Raw genomic sequence first — 21,716 nt, forward strand, 5'->3', positions numbered from 1 at the left:
ATACACTGCTTGATTGTAAAAAGCCTCAAAGTGGTTCTTTGGAACCTGGACAGTGTCAGTATATCTGCCCTTTCAACTTTATGTGACAGCAGAAAGACAGATTGAAAAGGATAGCTGACAGCAGTGTTGTTTCTTGCCAAGACAGACAGAAGAACGAGAAGACTGGGAAAAGACAGGAAAAGCAAATTGGTTCTGGGTTTTCGACCACAACTTTTTATTTCTCTTTTTCCACGCAGCTCAGTAAAAACCATCCAGCAGCATTTCGTGTTCAGACTTTAAAACCATCACAATGCATATATATGGTTTTCAGCTTTGATATATTATGCTAATTGCTATGACAACAGTGAGAGAAAAGTTTAAAATTCAGCAGATTTGCAGGTGATATATAGATATTTAAAAATGCTGCAACATTTTTAATAACATTGAATTTGGCCTCTATCTCCCTCCTGTGGTGCAAGGATGCAATCCCACCATCAGCTTCTTGAAATTTGTGTATTTGTACAGATACCAATGCACTCCTGGGTTGCAACTCTCTTTTAAACATAGATTGAATGTGGTACATGAGCCCCCTTTCATTAAGCAATTTTTAAATAAAATGAGAAAATCTAGAAAGTTGCTGCATCTCTTCAACAGTAAAAGGTAAAGGTAAAGGTAAAGGTACCCCTGCCCGTACGGGCCAGTCTTGACAGACTCTGGGGTTGTGCGCCCATCTCACTTAAGAGGCCAGGGGCCAGCGCTGTCCGGAGACACTTCCGGGTCACGTGGCCAGCGTGACGAAGCTGCTCTGGCCAGAGCCAGAGCCAGAGCCAGAGCCAGAGCCAGAGCCAGAGCCAGAGCCAGAGCCGCACACGGAAACACCGTTTACCTTCCCTATTTATCTACTTGCACCCGGAGGTGCTTTCGAACTGCTAGGTTGGCAGGCGCTGGGACCGAGCAGCGGGAGCGCACCCCGCCGCAGGGATTCGAACCGCCGACCTTTCGATCGGCAAGTCCTAGGCGCTGAGGCTTTAACCCACAGCGCCACCTGCATCCCTACAACAGTGGTCCATGCCAAATCAAAATCTAGAACTATTACTAGAGAAACCTGTGGGCAGAAGTTATAAACGTTTTCTTGATAGGAAATCCAGTGGCGCACAGGCACAGCATGTGCAGAGGGATCCCATAATGCTCAATGGAGCTGTTTCCCGTTTCCCCATCCCAGTGTAAAGGCATGGGGAAAACACTTCACACAAAGCGCAGCAATTAAATTTCAGTGTATCTGAAGAAGCGTGCATGCACACGAAAGCTCATACCAATAACAAACTTAGTTGGTCTCTAAGGTGCTGCTGGAAGGGATTTTTTTTTTATTTTGTAGCAATTAAAGGACTTGCTGCCACAAGGCATTTTGGAAATGGGCCTTAGGGTAGGTTTAGAGGTTTTGAAAAGGGAATTGGACAAAACTAAAGAAAAGAGATTTAAGAGGCCCCTGGCCTCTTAAGTGAGATGGGCGCACAACCCCAGAGTCTGTCAAGACTGGCCCGTACGGGCAGGGGTACCTTTACCTTTACCTTTAAAGAAAAGAGATTAGGCCATAAAAATTTCCATGCTCCCAGGCAGCGTTTCACTAAACACCAGTGGCTGGGGCGTAACCGTGGGAGAGCGCTGCCATCGTCATGCCTGGGAAGCACTGGGCTGGCCACAGAAAGACTCAGGATGCAGTAATGGGTGAACCTTTGATGCAGCCCTTCAAGGTTCTTATGTTGTTATGCATACAGACAATGCCAGGAGGCATTGGAGAAAATGAGTGGTCTAAGTGCACCTCTTGTGCTCCCATTTAACTGATGTGCACTAATGGGGTTTGGACAGATATACTGGAGGTACAAATCTATTTTGTCTTTCATGCTGCTTAGATCTGCAGTTCTGTCGAGGGATTGGGGGGACAGAGGCCTGGCAGAACTCTCCCGCATTTGGGTACTGTGCCCATGTCTGACTGATTTGAAACCCTGACGTTTTAGCATCCCACCCAAAGCCCCATTGTGCATAGAGGGGGAAACCCAGAAATGCAATTGACTAAGCTGTGCTGAAGAAGGAAGAACATCAGTCCATTTCAACAGAGTCCTTGCACAAATTCCATTGATATGAATTAATGTTGCAGATAGGATGCTGATTTGAGAAGTTGCACCCTTGAGGAGGAAGAAAAAGGAACACACGGTTTTGCTCTACAGAACATACAATGCTATGTTAGTTTCTTGTATGAAGCAAGTGAGTATTGGTCAGTCACGTACAGCAAATATTTCAGTCATGCAAGGCTTCACTGTGAATTAGATATGTAGCCTCTATAAGCATTACCAACTTATATACTACATTCTAAAAAGCCTTTCTACATACTTGTGTGGTTATTAAAAAAAACGACTAATAAGCAAGACTATTGACAAACATCAACAAATCATTATTGTGCTATGATTTTTGGCGTTGCATACAAAATTTAGTACAGGCACATATTCAGTTCAAGCATATATATATATATATATATAGCACAACCTAACTTTAAGACAATGGCCACAATCCACCAGCAACCATCTCGGCTGGGCAAGTGGAAAATTATACATCACGGTGGGTGGTGCCCAATGACTTCACAAAGCAGTGCAGCTTTTGCATCAGTTCTAGTTTAAACACAATATTAAGTCAGGAAATATGCTTTCAAAAAGTTTCACTTTCTAAATGCAAGTAATCTTACCTTTCTTTAACCACTTCGCTGGATTGCTTTCTAGTAGCAGAAACAGAACTCTTGATAGGTTGTTCAGAAGAGAGCTGGGTTTTGACCAATGCCTTATAGAACTGAATTTTAAAAAGCACGACATTTAGCAGATAATCTTATAATTTAATTCCAATTCTGTCACTACTCAGGAAATATAAACTCGTCTAGAGAATATATGTCACATGAATAAGGCATGTGAGTCTGCAGAGTGGGCATTAGTCTTCCCCGTCCCCCAGACTTCTAATGATATTTTGCTATTTCACAGTAAACCTTCAAGGACATTTAGAAAGCAATTCAGGGACCATTCACGTTGCTACAACCCCTGTTTTCAAAAGGGCAAAACTCACTTAGGTGCAAGTATGCAGTTGTTGTTTTAACTCGTAGCTTTAAAAGGGCATTTACAGAGAATAACTCCAAAATCTGCCTCGGCTTTCTAGGAGATCAAACTCTATCTTCAGTTTTAAAGTCTCTTTTTCCACCAAAGTGGACCAAGAAGCCACATGCAGTAAAAGTGGTGAACACCCTAATTAGATATTAAACAAGCCCTTCTTTGATTTATACCCACCCCTTACTCCTCACCCCCTCATCAAGAACAAAACATTTTATTTTTATATATGCCTTCATTGTCAGCTAAATACATTGTCAGTTAAATAATTCTAGTAGTGCAAGAAACTTCTTTAAAAATAGATTCCTCCCCACCCCACCCTAGTATAAAGTGCAGACTCTACAAGTATGTTGTTACAATACAATCCACAGCCTAATTAAGGAGATGTATTCAAATCTTTGCCAATGTAGGCTTCACTTCTAAATGTATGTACTTGAAAAGTAAGCCTCTTCAGACTGCATGGGACATCTGAATAACAAATGTGGTTAGGACTAAGCTGCTAGTCCCTCTGAAATAAAAGGTAAAGTCATATTCCCATGTCTGTGCTTAGCTGAGAGTAAGCCTGAGTACACACAAGGGGATATACAGCCTATCAGGCTGAACATTCTCTTAGCTTAACAGAGCTGTGGATCATACTGTTAGTAACTTCACTAAAACCACTTTCCTTTTAGTTCTGCTGGAATGTTTTAACTACCATCCAGGTTTTTAAAAGTAAAAATTCAAGGCGGGTACACAATTTTCATTAAAAGTACAAGTGCGCTAAATTCACTCGAAACATTTAAAGAGAGATGCTAGAAAGCTAACATACACGCAGATACACACATTTTAGGCAGAACCCTATGGCCAGCAGGCTCTTGGAAACTTTCATTTCAAAAAGAACTTTGTCACGATGCATTGCTATTCAAGAAACACAAACCCAAAGTCTTCTTGGGCTCGCAGAACTTGTTGCACCGTCCCCCAGATATCAGTCTGTATCATTAATGCCATAATGATTATTGCAGCTTGGACTGATGAGATGTTTTACAGCAAAATACTGAGAGCCACCTGTGGCTTTTAAACACACAGAGCTTTAAGATGCAACTGTGTCTATCTATTCCGAAAGGTTTCTGATATTTTGCCAAAATGCAACTTGATAGGGTGAATGCATGCAGCCTCTTTTAAGCAGAAATGTCATTCAGAGAGGGCAAGGGTGCTTCAATTACTACCTCAGTTTTCAAATATTTTGGACCACTTGTGATAATTTTTCAGAAGCACCCATGTCTCTGGTTATTATGAGGTATGTGGGGAGAGGCGCTCTTGAAAGTCACTGCTTTTCGGGGGACACCTTTTGAACTGTATAAGAGGGCTCTGAAATCTCTTTCCCCCAAAGCTCTACCAAATCCCTGTAATTCTGCCTCTGTTACCAAATGACACCTAAATGAACCATTTATGCCTCTAGATGAGAGAATCAAAAGGAGTGCTGTCAAGCAATTGCTATGGGTAGAAGTAAAACCAGCCAACATTTTACACAGAAAAGATGATGGGATCAACACACTATAGAAAGCATACAGGGACACAGTGGTACCTTGGTTTAAGAACAGCTTAGTTTATGAACAACTTGGATTAAGAACGCTGCAAACCCAGAAGTAGGTGTTTTTGTTTGTGAACTTTGTCTTGGAAGCAGTGCATGTTGAGTGTGTTCCATTTGTAAATTGAGTCCTCTGCTGCAATGGGAAAGCACAACTTGGTTTAAGAACGCTTTGGTTTAAGAACAGACTTCCGGAACGGATTAAGTTCGCAAACCAAGGTACCACTGTATTTCACAGCAACTAAATGACAGTTAAAATATCCATCAGCATCTAAGTGAGGAAACTGGTTGGATTCCAGTTCCCATCAGCCTCAGGCAGAATGGCCAATGATCAGGGATGATGGGAGCTGTAGTCCTGTAACACTCAGAGCACCAAATGTCCCCCAGCTATGATCTAAACAAGAAGCATAGTTAATTAAGATTTCCAGTTAAGATTTATGCTTTCTGCCCTCATAAATTCCTTAAAACGTAAGTGCTCCACTGGCTTATTCTGATGCCTCAACATGACAAATGCACAGAAAACCAATGCACACCTGAGTTATGTTAATGTTCCAGTGAAAGATGCAAGACTGCAGAAAGAAGCCAGCCAAACGCAAAGAAAGTAAAGCTGCCAAAACTTCTGTTAAAGATAAGTAATCTCCAGACAATGAGTCAATATACATTACTTTCATCCCTTAAACATGGCTTGATGTTGTTACCCATTGTACATGGATGTTAGCCAGGGTTAACACAAACTAGGATTTGATCCTAATCCAGGAACTGAAACCAGATTCTAGTTATGACTTCAAATCCAAAGTGTCAGGAGCAAATCCTCATTATTGTTGAATGTTGGCAAAACAATGAAGTATGGCAAAAGAGTTGGGGAGAAACGAAGCTAATAATCCTATGGTGCATTTTCAATCCTTTAAGCATGGTTCAGGGATGGGAAACATTATGTCTGCTCTAGCTCAAGGAGATTTAAAAAGGTTTAAAACACGGGTGTCAAACAAAAGGCCCGCGGGCCGAATCCGGCCCGCCAGACCTCGTCATGTGGCCCGTGTAGCCGCCGGCGGCCGCCAGCCTTCACCTTTTATTCTCGCTTCTTCTTTTTTTGACACAAGAAAGGCGCCACTTCAGCGCATGCCCGGCAGCCTACAAGCCAGAGAACGTCTGCCCTCTAGCGGCGCCAGCCGTTCTACACAGGAAACCTCCACTTTACATGCATTCAGGAAACCTCCACTTGTTTTTATATTGAGCGCATGCCATCCTGTGATGTGACAGATCCAATGGCTGCCTGAACCCTTCTCTCCTGTACTGTAAGTACATATGATGTATGTGGGGGGGGGTCTGCTTATTATTCTGCTTAAAAGTCTGAGCGGTAAACTTTGGATATACTGACCACTTCTGTGTCACTTTACAGTGGTATAGGGACCATAAACTACAATCAAATAACCGAAAAATGTCACAGTAATAATTGAATGCAGTGACAATAATTTATGATAATAAAGAGTGGACACATAGTCCTACAGATAAAACCGGCCCTTTGAGGGTGACCAAACTGCTGATGCGGCCCCCGATGAATTTGAGTTTGACACCCCTGGTTTAAAACAAAAGATGATTGCTGAAAGCAGAGCATAACCATACTACTAAACACCGGTGAATACTCCTGTCCTTTGTGGGTGGATGTTCTCTATCTTTCAAGGGTTTGATTAGCTCTTGTCACACACTGGTGACATGAAGGGCTGACAAACGAATACAGGGGAACATGGTGCCCTGACACCATGCCTGGCTGCTTCTCCAACATCCTACACATTGGGAAAAGGCCTGAAGTGAGAGCCAGCTATTCCACTAGTACAATAAGTGTTAGCTGCACAATGAAACTTCCCCACCCTCTCCTCTCCCGATGCACCCTACAGATCTGCTCTGATAGGTTAGGGGAGCTGATAGTGCCAGCAAAACAGTTTAAGTGGATACCACCATTGACTCCTCCACCCAATCAGATGCTTCAATCATATAATGGCCCACAAAGAGCCTAACACCTAAAGGGGGAAGCTATATTCTGCTCACTGGATAAGAGTTTTTTTATTGCAACACATTTAGTTCTCATTTGGATATGGATTTCTTTTTTTTAAAAAAAAAAATCAAGTTTATGTCATCCAATCTTTTAAACTCACATACAGTCAGACAAAGCAGTAGTTTTGGCATTTGTTTGGAATAACTACTTTATGGGTAAGGAAAAAAAGAAGTCTTATTGGCGGCGCTTATATATACACAATATCCTTTATATTTGGCATAAGGATAAAAATTCTGCAATGAACCGTTAGGGACAGAACTATAAATTGAATGCTGTTAAAAGACATAAGGGCTATACATCTGTAATATATATTGCCTCACAGATCTAGCTGAAAATTACCAAGTCACCTAACCAACATGTTTTCTTAATAGCTTAAAGTGTCATTTTTAAAATGGAAGACTTTCCTCACAGTCCACAATTTCATATTAAGGCTTTTATTACAAGCATTCTGATTTGGGGTTGTGTGTGTACACGCAAAAATCAGTAAAAAGCTGCAAGGAGACAGAAGTCTTTGTGACTTTGGTAGCAAAGCACACACACAAAAGGATCTTGCAGTACCTTAAAGACTGCCAGATTTAATATGGTAAAAAGTTTTCATGGACCAGAGTCCACTTCATCAAATGCACAAAAAAAGGGAGAATATGGATACGAAATCTCTGATCCCCAAAAAATTATGCCACAATGTATGTCAGTATTTAGAGTGCCCCATGACACTTGGTTATTGTTCTTCCTGTAAGAAACTAAGCACAGCTATTCCTCTTAGGAAAAATAAAACAAATAAGAAGAGTGTGACACAAGATTCCTATAGCATTCCAACTCTTGTTTATTTTATTAAACAGGATGAAGGCTTGCATCCATAGCAATTTTTTACCCAATATTGAACACCAGTCTTCCCCCTGCACCTTGTTTTGAACTACCATCTTCCATGCCCATTCCCCATGATGGCTATGGTCAATGGGAGTTGTAGCCCAAACCGTCTAAAAGGTACCAGGTTGGGGAAGGCTGGTGTACAATCACCTTTAAACACAGTTTAACAGAATGCTTAGCCCATGTTCAGCTAAAGACCTTTGCCTAGGAACAAGTTGAACCACTGTCATGAGTAGCAATGGAACCAGCCCTAAGGATCCCTGACAGCATCACTCATTATTTTTCCCCCAGTGCCAATAGTAGCCAAGGCAAGATGCTTATCTGCATTGCCAAAATTCAATTTTTTAAGTGGCTGCTGGCAGGCACCATGGCCAACACTCCACCCCAGACGAATATAGCTGAGATTAATAATGAGACATTTGTGCTGACTTCTAGACACATTCACTGCTTACGGATAAATTTCACAGCTCTAGAGTAACCAGCTCTTTTAAAAGAAGCACATAAGTGTGTTCAGTATCAGATATATGCTTAGAATAAAAAGACCTCACTAACGTTGCTACAGTAGGGAGACTTCTCGTAGGATTTGTTCAACTGAAATGCCAAACAGGGAAAACATGGGCTTTGCAGCTTCCCCCTGCCACTGTCTTTTCAGAGAATTATCAAACAACGGATTCCAAGAGCAGACGCAATGGTGATTTTTGTTGGGGTGGAATGCCAAACCAGCTTGACCAAACTGCTGTTTGCAAAACAGTTCAAGCCACAGTTTCAGATCCTGGCTCAGTGGCCACTCACAAATCATGCATCTGTCAGATGGTGGCAATTTTGGCATTACAGTTGAACTATCTCAAAGCGTGAACAAGGGCAAGTGGATTTAGGAAGGCCCAACAGAGATGCTTAACAGATTATGTTTAAAAAAGTAATGTACACTCACAATACTTGCATTCAACTATCATGCACAAGGCAGAAAGTTGGGGTTGTTCATGACGAGTGTAGATGCAATGAAAAATATAGGTTTGTCACCATAATACATTTGAAACAGCCCAAAGGGGTGCAAAGTTCAGACACGGCAGGTTGCATCCAACTAGGTTATATTCCAAGTAGATACAGTGAAATTAATAAACCTAAATTATGCATGTCCATTAATTTCAATAGGTCTAATTGCAATAGGACTAGTATTGGATACAACCCTGTCCTAGTAATATTTATATACTAATTCAGAAGAAATAACAGGATGGGGTCCTTAATGCCTGTTATCAGCCAGTTCTACACATTTTACTCAACAGGCCTGAAAATATTGAATCTTCTCCATCAAAATACACCATAATAAAAGGTATAACAGCTCACTAACTCCCTAAAGCTTTTTTTATATATCTGTTGCCTAAAAGTTATTACTACAACACTTCCTGTTATTATCTCTCTTGGCCACTGACAGATCTTAAAAGTACTTTACAAGGAACATTGCAACAAACTGGCACTAGCATTTCAAAACTATTGCATTTTTACCTTCACTATTGCATGCCAGAGATTTGCAAGTGCAAATGCTCGTATAGCTAGCAACCACTGAGCTATCTGAGGGTTCTTGGTTGTGTACTGTATAGCTGAAAGCATTTCCTTATATTCAGATGTGTCCGCTGAAGACATAAGGTTTAAATAGTCAAGAAAAACATATGGGTTCTGGTCGTTCACAAGTCCGATGGGATATTCACTCAGCGCAGCTGCAAGAATGGAATTCAAATCCGATGGCTGGAACTCCTTGGAGCCTGACCCCTCAAAAGCAAGGCGTACTTCATCCTCAATAACTCCCATTTCCAGTTCTAACAGTTGCTCTTTGTGGTTGTACTGGAGTTCAGACAGCCAGAAATGTGCAAAGCGTACAAAGTTATCTCCACAACAACTCCACGTGCCCATGTCACTAATGAAGTTGCGTGCCTTCTCCAGCCAGCCTGTCACTGCAGTGCTATCAAAGTGTTTAAAGAGCTTTTCAAATATATCTTTTTCAGGAGAAAAAAGTGGACCTAGCGATTCCTTGGAAGACGCAGCTCCGTTCGCCGCATCACTCAAGCGTGGTGGCCTTTTTTTGCCAATATGAGGCAATGGGACAGCTTTAAACAGAGTGCAGTTCCTGATCTTAAGAGAGAAGAACTCCTTTTGCAAATGATTATTATCCACGTGAGAGTTGTTCACTAACGACTGGATATTTGGAAGACGAAGAATTTCATTTTGTTCATTCAGGGCATTTTTACGTAGGTGTTGGTGTCCTACATCATCTTCCTGTTCCATATTAATATAAGAGATATGCATCACCCGTCTGTCCTCCAAACTCTGCATTGTACTGAACTGCAGTAAATAATGGAATGCCTTTTAGTTGTAGCATAAGTCGCAATTTAGTGAATCTCAATATGTACCTGAAACAACACAAAAAACAGAAGTAGTTACTTGTTGTCACTAGGGCTATAAAGCACAACAAAGATTACTTCTAATGTACTAATCTGCCTTTAGGCAGATTAAAATGAACTGAAAGATTAATTGATTAAATCACTGCACATTACCAAAACCTCACTGCAGGTATTTTTCTAAGATACTGAAGAAATGGCCCATTTACTGTTATGTACACAAGTGGTCTTTGGCTTGTATGCTGTCTATTTCCTCTCCAGTGTTCAAAATTAGCCAGGTGCCAAGCACATTTTGTACCCTGGCTATTGGCCACTTGCAACCAGTGAAGATACCTGGGCTCCAGGATGGCGCCTGCCATCTCCACCATCTGGAGGTGCATGCCTGGAGATCCTTGGATCTTGACTGTTTTCACACACTAAGACCACATCCTGTATAATTCTATCAGTCACATTTTATCTGCATCATCAGAATGAATTTCAGAAACCAAGATGCTTTTTTTCTGCGCAGCCTGAGCAGAAGCAGTGAACAACGTTATAGTTAATTGTTGTCGCTTGTCTTCACTTACTCCACCCCACTGCCCTGTTCACAGCTGTGAAGAATATTCTTATATTAAGGTCTGTGTCACCATTAAGAAAAAGGTAGAAATAGGCCAATATATGTGTGGCTTGTCCCTGGATCAAATGACTTTTTCCCTTCATTTTGGAAGGGAAAAGCAGTCCATTATTATTATTATTATTATTATTATTATTATTATTATTATTACCACCATAAATCAGTTTGCTACAGTGTTTGAAACTCCCATTGTTCTAGGTGCATTTTGCGACAGGGCATTTCATTAGCACAAGCAGTTTTTGAGCTCTGGGTGCAGCACTGTGCCTGAGATTTCAGATTAAAACTGCAGAGTGGAAGGAAAGGAGGACTTTTTTCTGCCTCCCCACTTCCAGCTACTCTCTGGAGACTGGAGAAGAGACCCTCTTAAGAATATTAGGGGGGAAAGGACTAGACCATGTGGGAAATGAACATAAAATTTTAGCTGCAGTTCATTCATTTTCAGCTTTGTATTCTTGTTATTAAAAATATTTGCCTAGACATTCCGTTGTTGTGCCCATAACCTCAGATTAAGGTGCCATTTAGCTCCTATCTTCCATATCTCAGTTTCTAACACTGGTTTGCTAATCTACTGAGTAAACAAATTTAAAGTTGAAACTCTAACCACCATCTCATATCCAAGTATTTGTTTTACGCAAACAGAAATCCCATTCTAAAGTAAGAGTATCTATCTATACCATATTTTCAGATCTTCTGAACCCACTTACTTTTTACCACAGAAAGTTCTGTCTTTACTTTTTACTCCTTATCCTCATAAACCACCTTATGGAGTACTCAAATATTATACAAGCGACCCCCCACTTATGCAGGGGTTATGTTCCAGCATTCTGCGCACATAAGTGAAAATCACATAAGTGGAGAGAACCCTTTAAACACCCTTTAAATGCCCTCTCTACCACTCTCTCTCCAGTCCAGATCAAAAATACTGTACCAAAAAACAACTTCAACTGGAATTGAAGCTTTATGGCTGGCAGGAGGCTGGAGGATGAGCAGAAAAGCAGCTGCTGGTGCTGCGCTACCCCGCACACCAGCTGTTAGGCAGAGAGGCTGTGCAGTCTAAACAAGGCCCAGTTGCGCCTTCCGTCTCTTCTCTGCCCTCACTGAAGTCCTCTTCAGGCTCCAAGGACTCTCCAGCTGTCTCCCTCCATTTCCGGGTATGAATTATATGATTTAATTATTTCCCACCACCAGGCATATATGCGGTCGTGCGCAAGTCAATTGCAAGTTGGGTGTGTGTGTGCCTGTACTCATTTTGGAGATCATAATGAAAGGCAGTTCAAAACCAAACATTCCTCTATTCTAGTACACATTACCTTCTGTTTCGCTTTACAACTAGAATACTGTAATTTAGTTTTGCCCTTTTGTGAGCTGATGCAACGCAACTGTCATAACAATTGCTAACTTCAACCAATAAGATTCCAGGAGGTAAATTATGATGTCATAATCCAGAATCATTCTAGAGCACAATTTCTTTAAAAATATTAAGCAAAATGTTGGAGAAGTCTCATTTTATAAAAAAAATTGATTTCTGCTGAGACAAGTGGCTTGATTTCTCTACTGAACAAGGAATAATTTCCTCTAAGCAGAAGAGAGACCAAGAGACTGTAGGAATTTCCATCTTAACGTGGCAACAATAGAGCATGTATCAAAATGCAGAGCATCACATTTTCTGTACAACAGTCATTGATCTACATAGAGTTTTAAACTCAGGAGATGAAGAGGTCATGCTATAGCAAAACTATTTAACACATCAAGACCACCTTGATATAAACAGACCCTTATGTAAGTTTGGTGGTCACACAGAACGTTTGTTCTTATTGCAACTTGACAAGCCAATTTGCAGGTAGCTATATCACTCTTGCTACCAGTGATGTTGGTTTTCTGGAAAAAATTGCAAACTGCAAATTAGTCTGTTTTGTGGCCTGCATTGGAACATTATCAATCTGCATCAGAACAAAATTCTGATGCCCTAGAGAGTGTTTTTAAGCATGTTTCTTTTATTAAGCATGTTTCTTTTATTTCTATATAATACAAATTTAAATTTTTGCAACTTCCAAGATTGCCTAATAATAAATTTGCTATATGCACCCACTCATTGTTACTAATCAAGTTATGAAACAGAGTTTTCTACAAAAAAATAAAAGCCATGGAAAATTCTCCACCCTCCCACCCAGCTTGTTCCTATCACAGCACTCCAGACAAATCTGTGAAACCACACCCATGTCAAGGAACTAAGAACAGTAAGGGTGAAAATAGATTTGAACAGAGATACAGAATACAATGCACTACCTCCCACATTACACCTAGGACAGACTGCGATCAGTGAAGCCATCAATTACCCCAAAAATGTATGTAACCTAGTTACAAGGGACATGATTTGTTGAATTACATTTGTATCCTACCTTTCTTCCATAGAACTAAAGGGAGGGTTCCTTGTGGTTTCCCATACAGGGAGGGTTTCCTTGTGGTCTCCCATACAGGCAGTGACTATCTTGGAGTCAGGTAAGGTTGCTGTATCATGCAACTTCAGACCATAATCTTAGATAGTTGTCAAAAGTGAGGATGCCTGCCAAATCTTTGCTGGAAGAGTCTTCCATAGCATGGGGTCAGTCATTCTAAATGTGCAGCTTTTGGCTGAAGCCAGCTGGGTCTCTCTATCATGGGGGACAACTCTCAATACTTTTCCAGATGATACAGTGGTACCTCGGGTTACAGATGCTTCAGGTTACAGACCTAACCTAGAAAAAGTACCTCGGGTTAAGAATCTGAGTAATCTTTGACTTTGCTTCAGGATGAGAACAGAAATCTTGCTCCAGTGGCACGGCAGCAGCGGGAGGCCCCATTAGCTAAAGTGGTGCTTCAGGTTAAGAACAGTTTTAGGTTAAGAACGGACCTCCAGAACGATTAAGTTCTTAACCCGAGTTACCACTGTATTAGTGATCAGGCTGAAATATAAGGTTCCAAGTGGTCCTTAAGATTACTTGGACCCAAGTTGCTCAGGGTTTTGTATAGTAACACAAGAGCCCTTTTTATGAAACTAACTGCTGGGAAGGTGCCAATATGCTTTGTGCCCTCCTTGATAATGTCCCAGATTCTCTCTGAGACCTCTGGGGAAAAAACAAGTGTATAATTTGTGAGGGGAGGGGGCAATACACATTTCTACTAAGAAATCCAAACTCTTAAATTTGATTATTATTTTTAAGTTACAGATCCACTCCCCACCCCAGTAGTTCAACCCTAGACTACCTCACAGGGTTGCTGTGAGGATGAAGTAGGAAGAGCAGGGGTGACAAATAGGGAACAGCCATCCACCTTGGGGGAAAAGTGGGATATGGGCCAGATTTACTTTTGATGAGGCCCTAATCTACTGAAGGTAATTGGGCCCTTTATATGTCCAGCCATCCTTTGTCAACAACAAATTGTTGCTGTTTTTTGTGTTGAATATATGCTATATGATAATTTATGAACCTAATACATACCTAAAGCCTTTTGCCCATAACAAATAGCAGCCTACATAACACAAAACACTGTTGCTGTATGTAGGTTTTATTTTATTTGTTTTTTATCTTATATTTTGGAAATGCACATCCAGTTTTTTTCCTTTAATTTTTTTTGGTGGGCCCCCAAGAGAGTGGGGCCATAAGCTATAGCTTGTTTAGTTTATACGTAAATCCGGCGCTGATATACAGGGTGAATCTTTTAAAAGAGGCCCCGTGGAACATGTGTACTCTGTATCCACGGGACCTCTTTCAAAGGACTCACCTTGTATAGCCCCTAAAGGAGGAAGATACATAAAAACACGTGCGTGGTTTGTTTTTAATTTTAATAATAATAATTATAATAATTTTTTATTTATACCCCGCCCTTCCCGGTTCAGAAAACCAGCCTCAGGGCGTCTAACAACAAATTTAAAACGCTTAACTGTAGAAGCAGCATAAAAGACAGTATAAAAAATTCAAAGTTCAGAAATGTGCTTTTACTTTAAGCACCCTCACCCAACCCGAGAGAGACCGGCACCCTCACCCATGAGGGAAGGGTGGGGTGGGGAGAGCACCTTTCCCTGAGAACCAGTGTGGTGTAGTGGTTCAGAGCGGTGGACTCGTAATCTGGGGAACCGGGTTCGCGTCTCCACTCCTCCACATGCAGCTGCTGGGTGACCTTGGGCCAGTCACACTTCTCTGAAGTCTCTCAGCCCCACTCACCTCACAGAGTGTTTGTTGTGGGGGAGGAAGGGAAAGGAGAATGTTAGCCGCTTTGAGACTCCTTAAAGGGAGTGAAAGGCGGGATATCAAATCCAAACTCTTCTTCTTCTCTTCTTCTTCCCTCCCCCCTCAAACGCCCCCTCCCCAACCACCCTCCCCGTCCCTCACAAGGCGAGGCTCACCTGTAGCCTGACGTTGAGCATCATGGAGGCCACAATGTAGAGATAGGGGAAGTTGATGCGGAGCTTCCAAGCCAAGTCGAAGAAGATGAGGAGGGTCCGAGTCAGCCCTTTGCAGAAGACCCCGTACGACCTGGCGGCCGCCGACTGAGAGAACCTGGCAACCAGGGCGGACAGCAGCGTCGTCGACGCCACCGCCATATACCCTCACCTGCAGAGCCAGGCCTCATAGGCTCCGCCCTCTCCTCCCCCCCCCCCAAAAGCTTGCGCCTAACCGCCCTACCCCCCCCCCGCCGGGCTCGCGCTGACCCCTCGCAAAACCCCGGATGTCGGAGGAGCGACGGGAAAGGCAGCCCCGGCCGAGCAAGGTGTGTTTACGTTCGGGCAACAGGGTTTGCCGCCGCGGCCGGCGTCGTCGCGGCGCGTCGACGTCAGGACGCACAGCTCGCTTCCTGACCAATCACTTCTTCCCAGAGAGGCGGGCGGGGGAAGAGAGAGATTAAAAAAACAGCTGGAAGGAATTCGTGGTCCTCCAGATGCGGACGGATTTCAGCTCCCATCAGCCCCAGCCGGCAAGGTCAGCCGTTCTGGATGCTGGGAGCTGTAGTTTAGCGGTATCTGAAGGGCCAAAACGGACCATGGTTTATGGGCAAGGGTTTATGGCTAACCTGTGGAGTTGATAACTTGTTGCTAGATGGCAGCTCCTGTTCTTGGCCACAGAGGTTGTCTGGGGCTGATGGGAGCTGTGGTGCAGCATCCGGAGGGGGCCACAATTTAGCAGCTCTTGCTCTAGGGCAGGCATAGGAAAACTGTGACTACAATTCCCATCATCCCTGGCCACTGGTCCTGTTAGCTAGGGATGATGGGAGTTGTAGTCCCAAAACATCTGGAGGGCCGAGTTTGCCTATGCCTACTCTAGGGTGTGAGCCACTGTATGTGCGTGTCCAGTGCCAGATTTATGTATAAGCTAAATAAGCTGTAGCTTATGGCGCCACTCTCTTGGGGGCCCCAAAAAAATTTAAAGGGAAAAAACTCCTGGATGTACATTTCCAAAATATAAAATAAAAAACAAATAAAATCAAACCTACATAAAGCTATGGTTTTCCCAGTAGTGATGTACGGAAGTGAGAGCTGGACCATAAAGAAGACTGATTGCCGAAGAATTGATGCTTTTGAATTATGGTGCTGGAGGAGACTCTTGAGGGTCCCATGGACTGCAAGAAGATCAAACCTATCCATTCTGAAGGAAATCAGCCCTGAGTGCTCACTGGAAGGACAGATCCTGAAGCTGAGGCTCCAATACTTTGGCCACCTCATGAGAAGACTCCCTGGAAAAGACCCTGATGTTGGGAAAGATGGAGGGCACAAGGAGAAGGGGACGACAGAGGATGAGATGGTTGGACAGTGTTATCGAAGCTACCACCATGAGTCTGACCAAACTGCGGGAGGCAGTGGAAGACAGGAGTGCCTGGTATGCTCTGGTCCATGGGGTCACAAAGAGTTGGACACAACTAAACAACTAAACAACAACCAGCTCTAGGGTGTGAGCCACTGTATGTGCATGTCCAGTGCCAGATTTACGTATAAGCTAAACAAGCTATAGCTTAAGGCCCCACTCCCTTGGGGACCCCAAAAAAATTTAAAGGAAAAGACCCTTGGATGTACATTTCCAAAATATAAGATAAAAACCAAAATAAAACCTACATACAGCAAGCAGTGTTTTGTGTTGTTTAGGCTCCTATGATGTAAGTAATGGGCCCTGCTTGCAAGCCTGCTGCCTAAAATATCACTGGTTTGCTCATTTCTATATATAGGGTGCCTATATTCTGCATGTACAAATGGCTTTAGATACCTATTGGGTCCATAAATTACCATGTAGCATATATTCAGCACAAAAAGCAGCAACAATTTGTTGTTGACAAAGGACAGCTGGACATATAAAGGGCCCCATTACCTTCAGTAGCTTAGGGCTTCATCAAACCTAAATCCAGCCCTGTGCGTGTCATGTGTGCCTTGTTCTCTGGCTGCTTTGTCCAAAGGGCATTAGGTAAAGGTAAAGGGACCCCTGACCATTAGGTCCAGTCGTGACCGACTCTTGGGTTGCGGCGCTCATCTCGCTTTATTGGCCAAGGGAGCCGGCGTACAGCTTCCGGGTCATGTGGCCAGCATGACTAAACCGCTTCTGGTGAACCAGAGCAGCGCACGGAAACGCCCTTTACCTTCCCGCCAGAGCGGTACCTATTTATCTACTTGCACTTTGACGTACTTTCGAACTGCTAGGTTGGCAGGAGCTGGGACCGAGCAATGGGAGCTCACCCCGTCGCGGGGATTTGAACCGCCAACCTTCTGATCGGCAAGTCCTAGGCTCTGTGGTTTAACCCACAGCGCCACCCACGTAGCTTAAATAGTTTTGAGCAGATACTCAACTCAACCAACCTACTGGGAAAGAAAATAATCTCCCAGCTATATAAAATCCTCACACAATTGGCTGTCCCTCCTCTCATTTCATTAAGACTACAATTGGAAAAAGGTTTTGGAGAATTAGAGGAACAGCTCCGGGAACAAATTTGGAATAAACTACCATGTGCATCCATCTCATTTGGAACTCGAGAAAATGTGTTAAAGATAGTGCATCACTGGTACATGTGCCCAGACAGATTATACACATCTAACCCTTGCTGTCAGGAATGTAATTTACCTGGCTCTCTAGTGCAGATGTGGTGGTTTTGCCCCCAAATTATTCCCTTTTGGGGAAAAGCTTTTCAAACAATCAAATGGTGAGACAAATCACTACAACCAGCCCCAAATTAGCTATACTATATTATGTTACGCCTCAGATTCGGAACATAACCAATAAAGACGTCACCCTCCATTTATTAACTGCAGCTTGATTAGGGACTGCAAAAAACGGGAAAACTTTAAATGCAAATCTTTTTGAAGCCTGGATTTCACAAGTTTGGGACATTGTGCTTGTGGACAAATTAACAATTTAAGAAAGGAAATATTGATATGGGAGGGGGTAATCACACCTTCTATACAACATGGTATCCTTTTATGCACTTTGTTAAGACATAGTTTTCACCCTCCATCGACTCATGGAAACTTTATGAAGCAACACTTTCATTTTAGTGCCTTTCTTAGAACATCTAAAACTGCAACTATCAGCTGCTATTTTTTCTTTCTTTTCTGCACAACTAAGCTGTTTTATAGCCTCAGTACTACAACAGATAAAAAACTATAGAAAATTAACCACAATCCTATAAACACTGATTTTAATACTGTATTTTTTATTGCTGTAACCTACTTTAGGATCTTATGGTAAGGGGTAGGATATCCACTAAAAATAACATTTACTCAGGATTAAGTCCCTTTGAATTCAATGGGACTCATTCCCGTGTAAGGATTATAATACTGCAGCCTTAACGAATTTAACAAGTTATTCTACTATCAAAACATTCAGCTAACATTTCTTTAGTCAGGCAACAACTTTTGCCTGATTTGTATTTTTATTATTTTATTATTATTATTATTATTATTATTATTATTCAGATGTGTGGCAAGAAAGTACAGGTTGGAGCTTATAGAAGATGTTAAAAGAACAGGGCATGGTAACCCGGTCAGGACGGTGAATATTACTCAACTTATGGGCTACAACCCTCTGCCTACTTATCTGGTAGTAAACCTCACTGAAGTCAGTGGGGCATACTTGTGAGTAGAAATGTATAGCACAGTGCTGCAAGTAGGTTTTAATATTTTAATATTTAATTCTCTTTTTTGCAGTGAAGATGACAATTCCAAACAATACTGAACATATTTCAATATAAGGCGCCGTTAAAAATAAAAAAGGCAGTGTTCCTTGAAAAACTCAGCATGAACATGATTCTCCTAGACTTTATAGTCTGTGTCAAATTTTCCAGGATTACATCAGCACGATTATTCTAGCAATCCACACCCACGTACAGGAATCATGCTGTTCTTCTGCCAACATACACATATAAAGTCACATTACACAACTTCTCAAAACTTTTAAATAAAGACTTCCTCTTTGCATCAAGTAGTTAAAGAACTGTTTGTCCACATTTTTAGAGTATTCAGTATCATTTACGCAGGTACTGTACTGGTTTCGGTTTAGTAACTAACTTAATGTCTAAAGTAAAAAATTAACAGGAAGCAGATTTCCTAAACTTTGTGAGTTGTTTTCCGTGTTTTACAATGGGGCAAAAAGTTAAACAAAAGAAATACAGTCCACTGAGCTATGGGCAAATGGTGAAGCATTTGCTTTGCATGCAGAAAACCCCGGATTCAATCCCTGGCATTTCTTGGGACTCAGGGAGAAGCCCCTGCCTCAAAACCTAGAGAGCTGCTCTTATACTGAGCTAGATGAACCGATGGATACGTATGAAGTAGCTTCCTATGTTCTTAGGTGTACTCATCATTAGTGAGTCTTCACAACAGAATGACATAAAAATGCACAGGTGTATAGTAATGATTTTGGAGTGTTGATCTGGGAAAGAAATAACAAAAATAGTTATTACTGGAAATACAAATCTTGCAGATCACAGTTGGAGTACAGCCCCATGCACATCTACTCAGAAGTAAGTTCCACTGAGTTCAATGGAACTAGCTTCCAGATAAGGGATTGCAGCCAGGAGAGCAACCTTAACCAGACAGAGATGACAGGAGGCAGATACACTGACATATTTACTGTGCAAATTAAGCTGTATCACACCTGTTCCTGGTAGGAGGTTGCTGGGGAGGCAGTGTAAACTTTCAGTTTATACATTTCCATTGACTAATGTGGGGTGAATTTTAATCGAAATTGTATTTTTGTTGATGTAAGGGGTGTAAGAGCTTCAGGGATGGGACCAGTGGATGAAAGAAATTCTGATGCAGCACAACTGTTTATTCATTTGCCCAACACTCCCATCCCCTTTACAGACTTTTTTTGGTCCTTTACACTAGTGTAACTTCTGCCAACTTAACTTCTTCCAGGAGGGCTTTCCCTCAATTGGTGCACATTGATACATCAGGACAAGGCATTTACACCAGCTTTAAGGCCAATTTAGCTGTGAGGTGACTAGATCAGGCATAGGCAAACTCAGCCCTCCAGATGTTTTGAGATGACAACTCCCATCATCCCTAGCTAACAGACCAGTGATGGGAATTGTAGTCCCAAAACATCTGGAGGGCCGAATTTGCCTGTGCCTGGACTAGATTAATAACTTTGCCTTTTTTATTAACAAATTTGCACAACCTTATGTGCTAGAATATTTTTAATGTACAGGAGGAGTACAGAATGCCTCTCTTCCTCAACTCTGATGCCATTTGTCCAGTCTGTTGCTTACAGCATTTATTATTATTTTTTAAAGAACAGGTACTTGCCGATCAGAAGGTTGGCGGTTTGAATCCCTGTGACAGGGTGAGCTCCTGTTGCTTGGTCCCTGCTCCTGCCAACCTAGCAGTTCGAAAGCATGTCAAAGTGCAAGTAGATAAATAGGTACCGCTCCAGCGGGAAGGTAAACAGCGTTTTCGTGCACTGCTCTGGTTCGCCAGAAGCGGCTTAGTCATGCTGGCCACATGACCCAGAAAAACTGTCTGCAGAAGCGGACTAACACCAGCTCCCTCGGCCTTTAAAAGCGAGATGAGTGCCACAACCCCAGAGTTGGCCACGACTGGACCTAATGGTCAGGGGTCCTGATCATCCTACCTTTCAGCTTGCAAGGTCCTCAGAACAGTTTAGCATCCAGAATAAGAGAAATTACAGTAAAATCCCTGCTGGCTTTTCCTACAGGCTTACAGGGGTTTCTGCCATACTCTGCAATTTAGTGCCCTCCAGATGTTGAGCTGTAGTCTGAAGCAACTAGAGGCCATCAGGTTGGGGAAAGCTGCAGCCCTCAAGTAGCATAACTGAATTGTAAGACTTATCACTGCCTCTCTCTGTCCCCCGCACTGCGCCTGTTGAATTTTGACCTGCTAGGATGTTGCGAGGATCTGGTGGGGAGAGCTATGCACACCTTGAGCTCCCTGGTGGGACATAAGCATAAAAATAAATAGTGGTGAACACAATATTGTTATGGCGAGTCGTTTTTAATCATTTTAATGTACTTTTATGAAAACTGCATGTCATTTTCACTACAACTAAAACCACTTTTTTCCGAGATGGTAAGAGATTCAGATGTGGCGCTTTGCTTAAGGAAATTATCAATATTTTTATATTAAATATATAATGAGTAGAAAATACATACACTTAAGCATGCATATATATATATATATATATATATATATATATGCATGCTTAAGTGTATGTATTTATATACATTTAATATATATATATATTAAAGAAAAATGGCTACGACGGAGACTGATAGGAAACCGTCCCCGTCCCTGACCCACAGGTCCCCTCGCGCCTTCTGAGTAGGTTAGTAGCACAAAGATGGCGACCCCTCCTCAACCGACGCCAATGTCCGAATCGGCCGGCAGCGGAAATGTCCGAACAGGAGGCGAGCGGGGCAGGGAGGGGAAAATACTGTCCCGAGGGCGAGGCGCGAGGACGCACACGAAGAGCCGAACGCTGGCCGAACGCAGTCGCCCCCTCAACGCCTCCTCCCCGAGTCCTTCCGAACATTCCCGAAAGACCGGCAAAACCGAGCGTTTCCGAATGCTGCCGGGAGGGGCGCTCTCCGAATAGTGTCTTTTAAAGAAGAACACGACGGCCAACCGTGT

At 42.4% G+C, this 21,716-nt stretch overlaps 1 protein-coding gene and 2 long non-coding RNA genes across 5 annotated transcripts in view; all 3 read right to left on the reverse strand.

Annotated features, from left to right (window-relative positions):
• The window catches only part of LOC307203221 (small integral membrane protein 10-like protein 3), a 29,100-nt gene extending 13,815 nt beyond the window's left edge, over window positions 1–15,285 (reverse strand). For 2 of the 3 annotated variants that reach the window (XM_079953880.1, XM_079953879.1), the window contains exons 1-3: window positions 11,926–12,046; window positions 9,113–10,014; window positions 2,717–2,817 (exon numbers count right to left, since the gene is read on the reverse strand). In XM_079953880.1, coding sequence (XP_079810006.1) covers window positions 2,717–2,817; window positions 9,113–9,937 — 926 coding nt within the window. In that variant the 5' untranslated portion in view covers window positions 9,938–10,014; window positions 11,926–12,046. Of the gene's footprint in view, window positions 1–2,716; window positions 2,818–9,112; window positions 10,015–11,925; window positions 12,047–14,996 lie in introns of those variants that run through there. The other variant, XM_079953881.1, reaches the window with a different exon arrangement.
• On the reverse strand, window positions 2,840–6,267 carry LOC307203368. The gene is made up of 2 exons (XR_013833198.1): window positions 6,186–6,267; window positions 2,840–5,907 (listed from the first exon to the last, which is right to left on the reverse strand). It is a non-coding gene; the product is annotated as an uncharacterized lncRNA (long non-coding RNA).
• A 3,452-nt stretch (window positions 15,286–18,737) lies between the features above and the next one.
• LOC307203348 lies at window positions 18,738–21,256 on the reverse strand. The gene is made up of 2 exons (XR_013833169.1): window positions 20,701–21,256; window positions 18,738–19,497 (listed from the first exon to the last, which is right to left on the reverse strand). It is a non-coding gene; the product is annotated as an uncharacterized lncRNA (long non-coding RNA).
• Between the last annotated feature and the right edge of the window lie 460 nt (window positions 21,257–21,716).

The sequence above is a fragment of the Podarcis cretensis genome (assembly GCF_951804945.1).
Source record: "Podarcis cretensis genome assembly, chromosome: 14".
Lineage (NCBI taxonomy): Eukaryota > Metazoa > Chordata > Lepidosauria > Squamata > Lacertidae > Podarcis > Podarcis cretensis.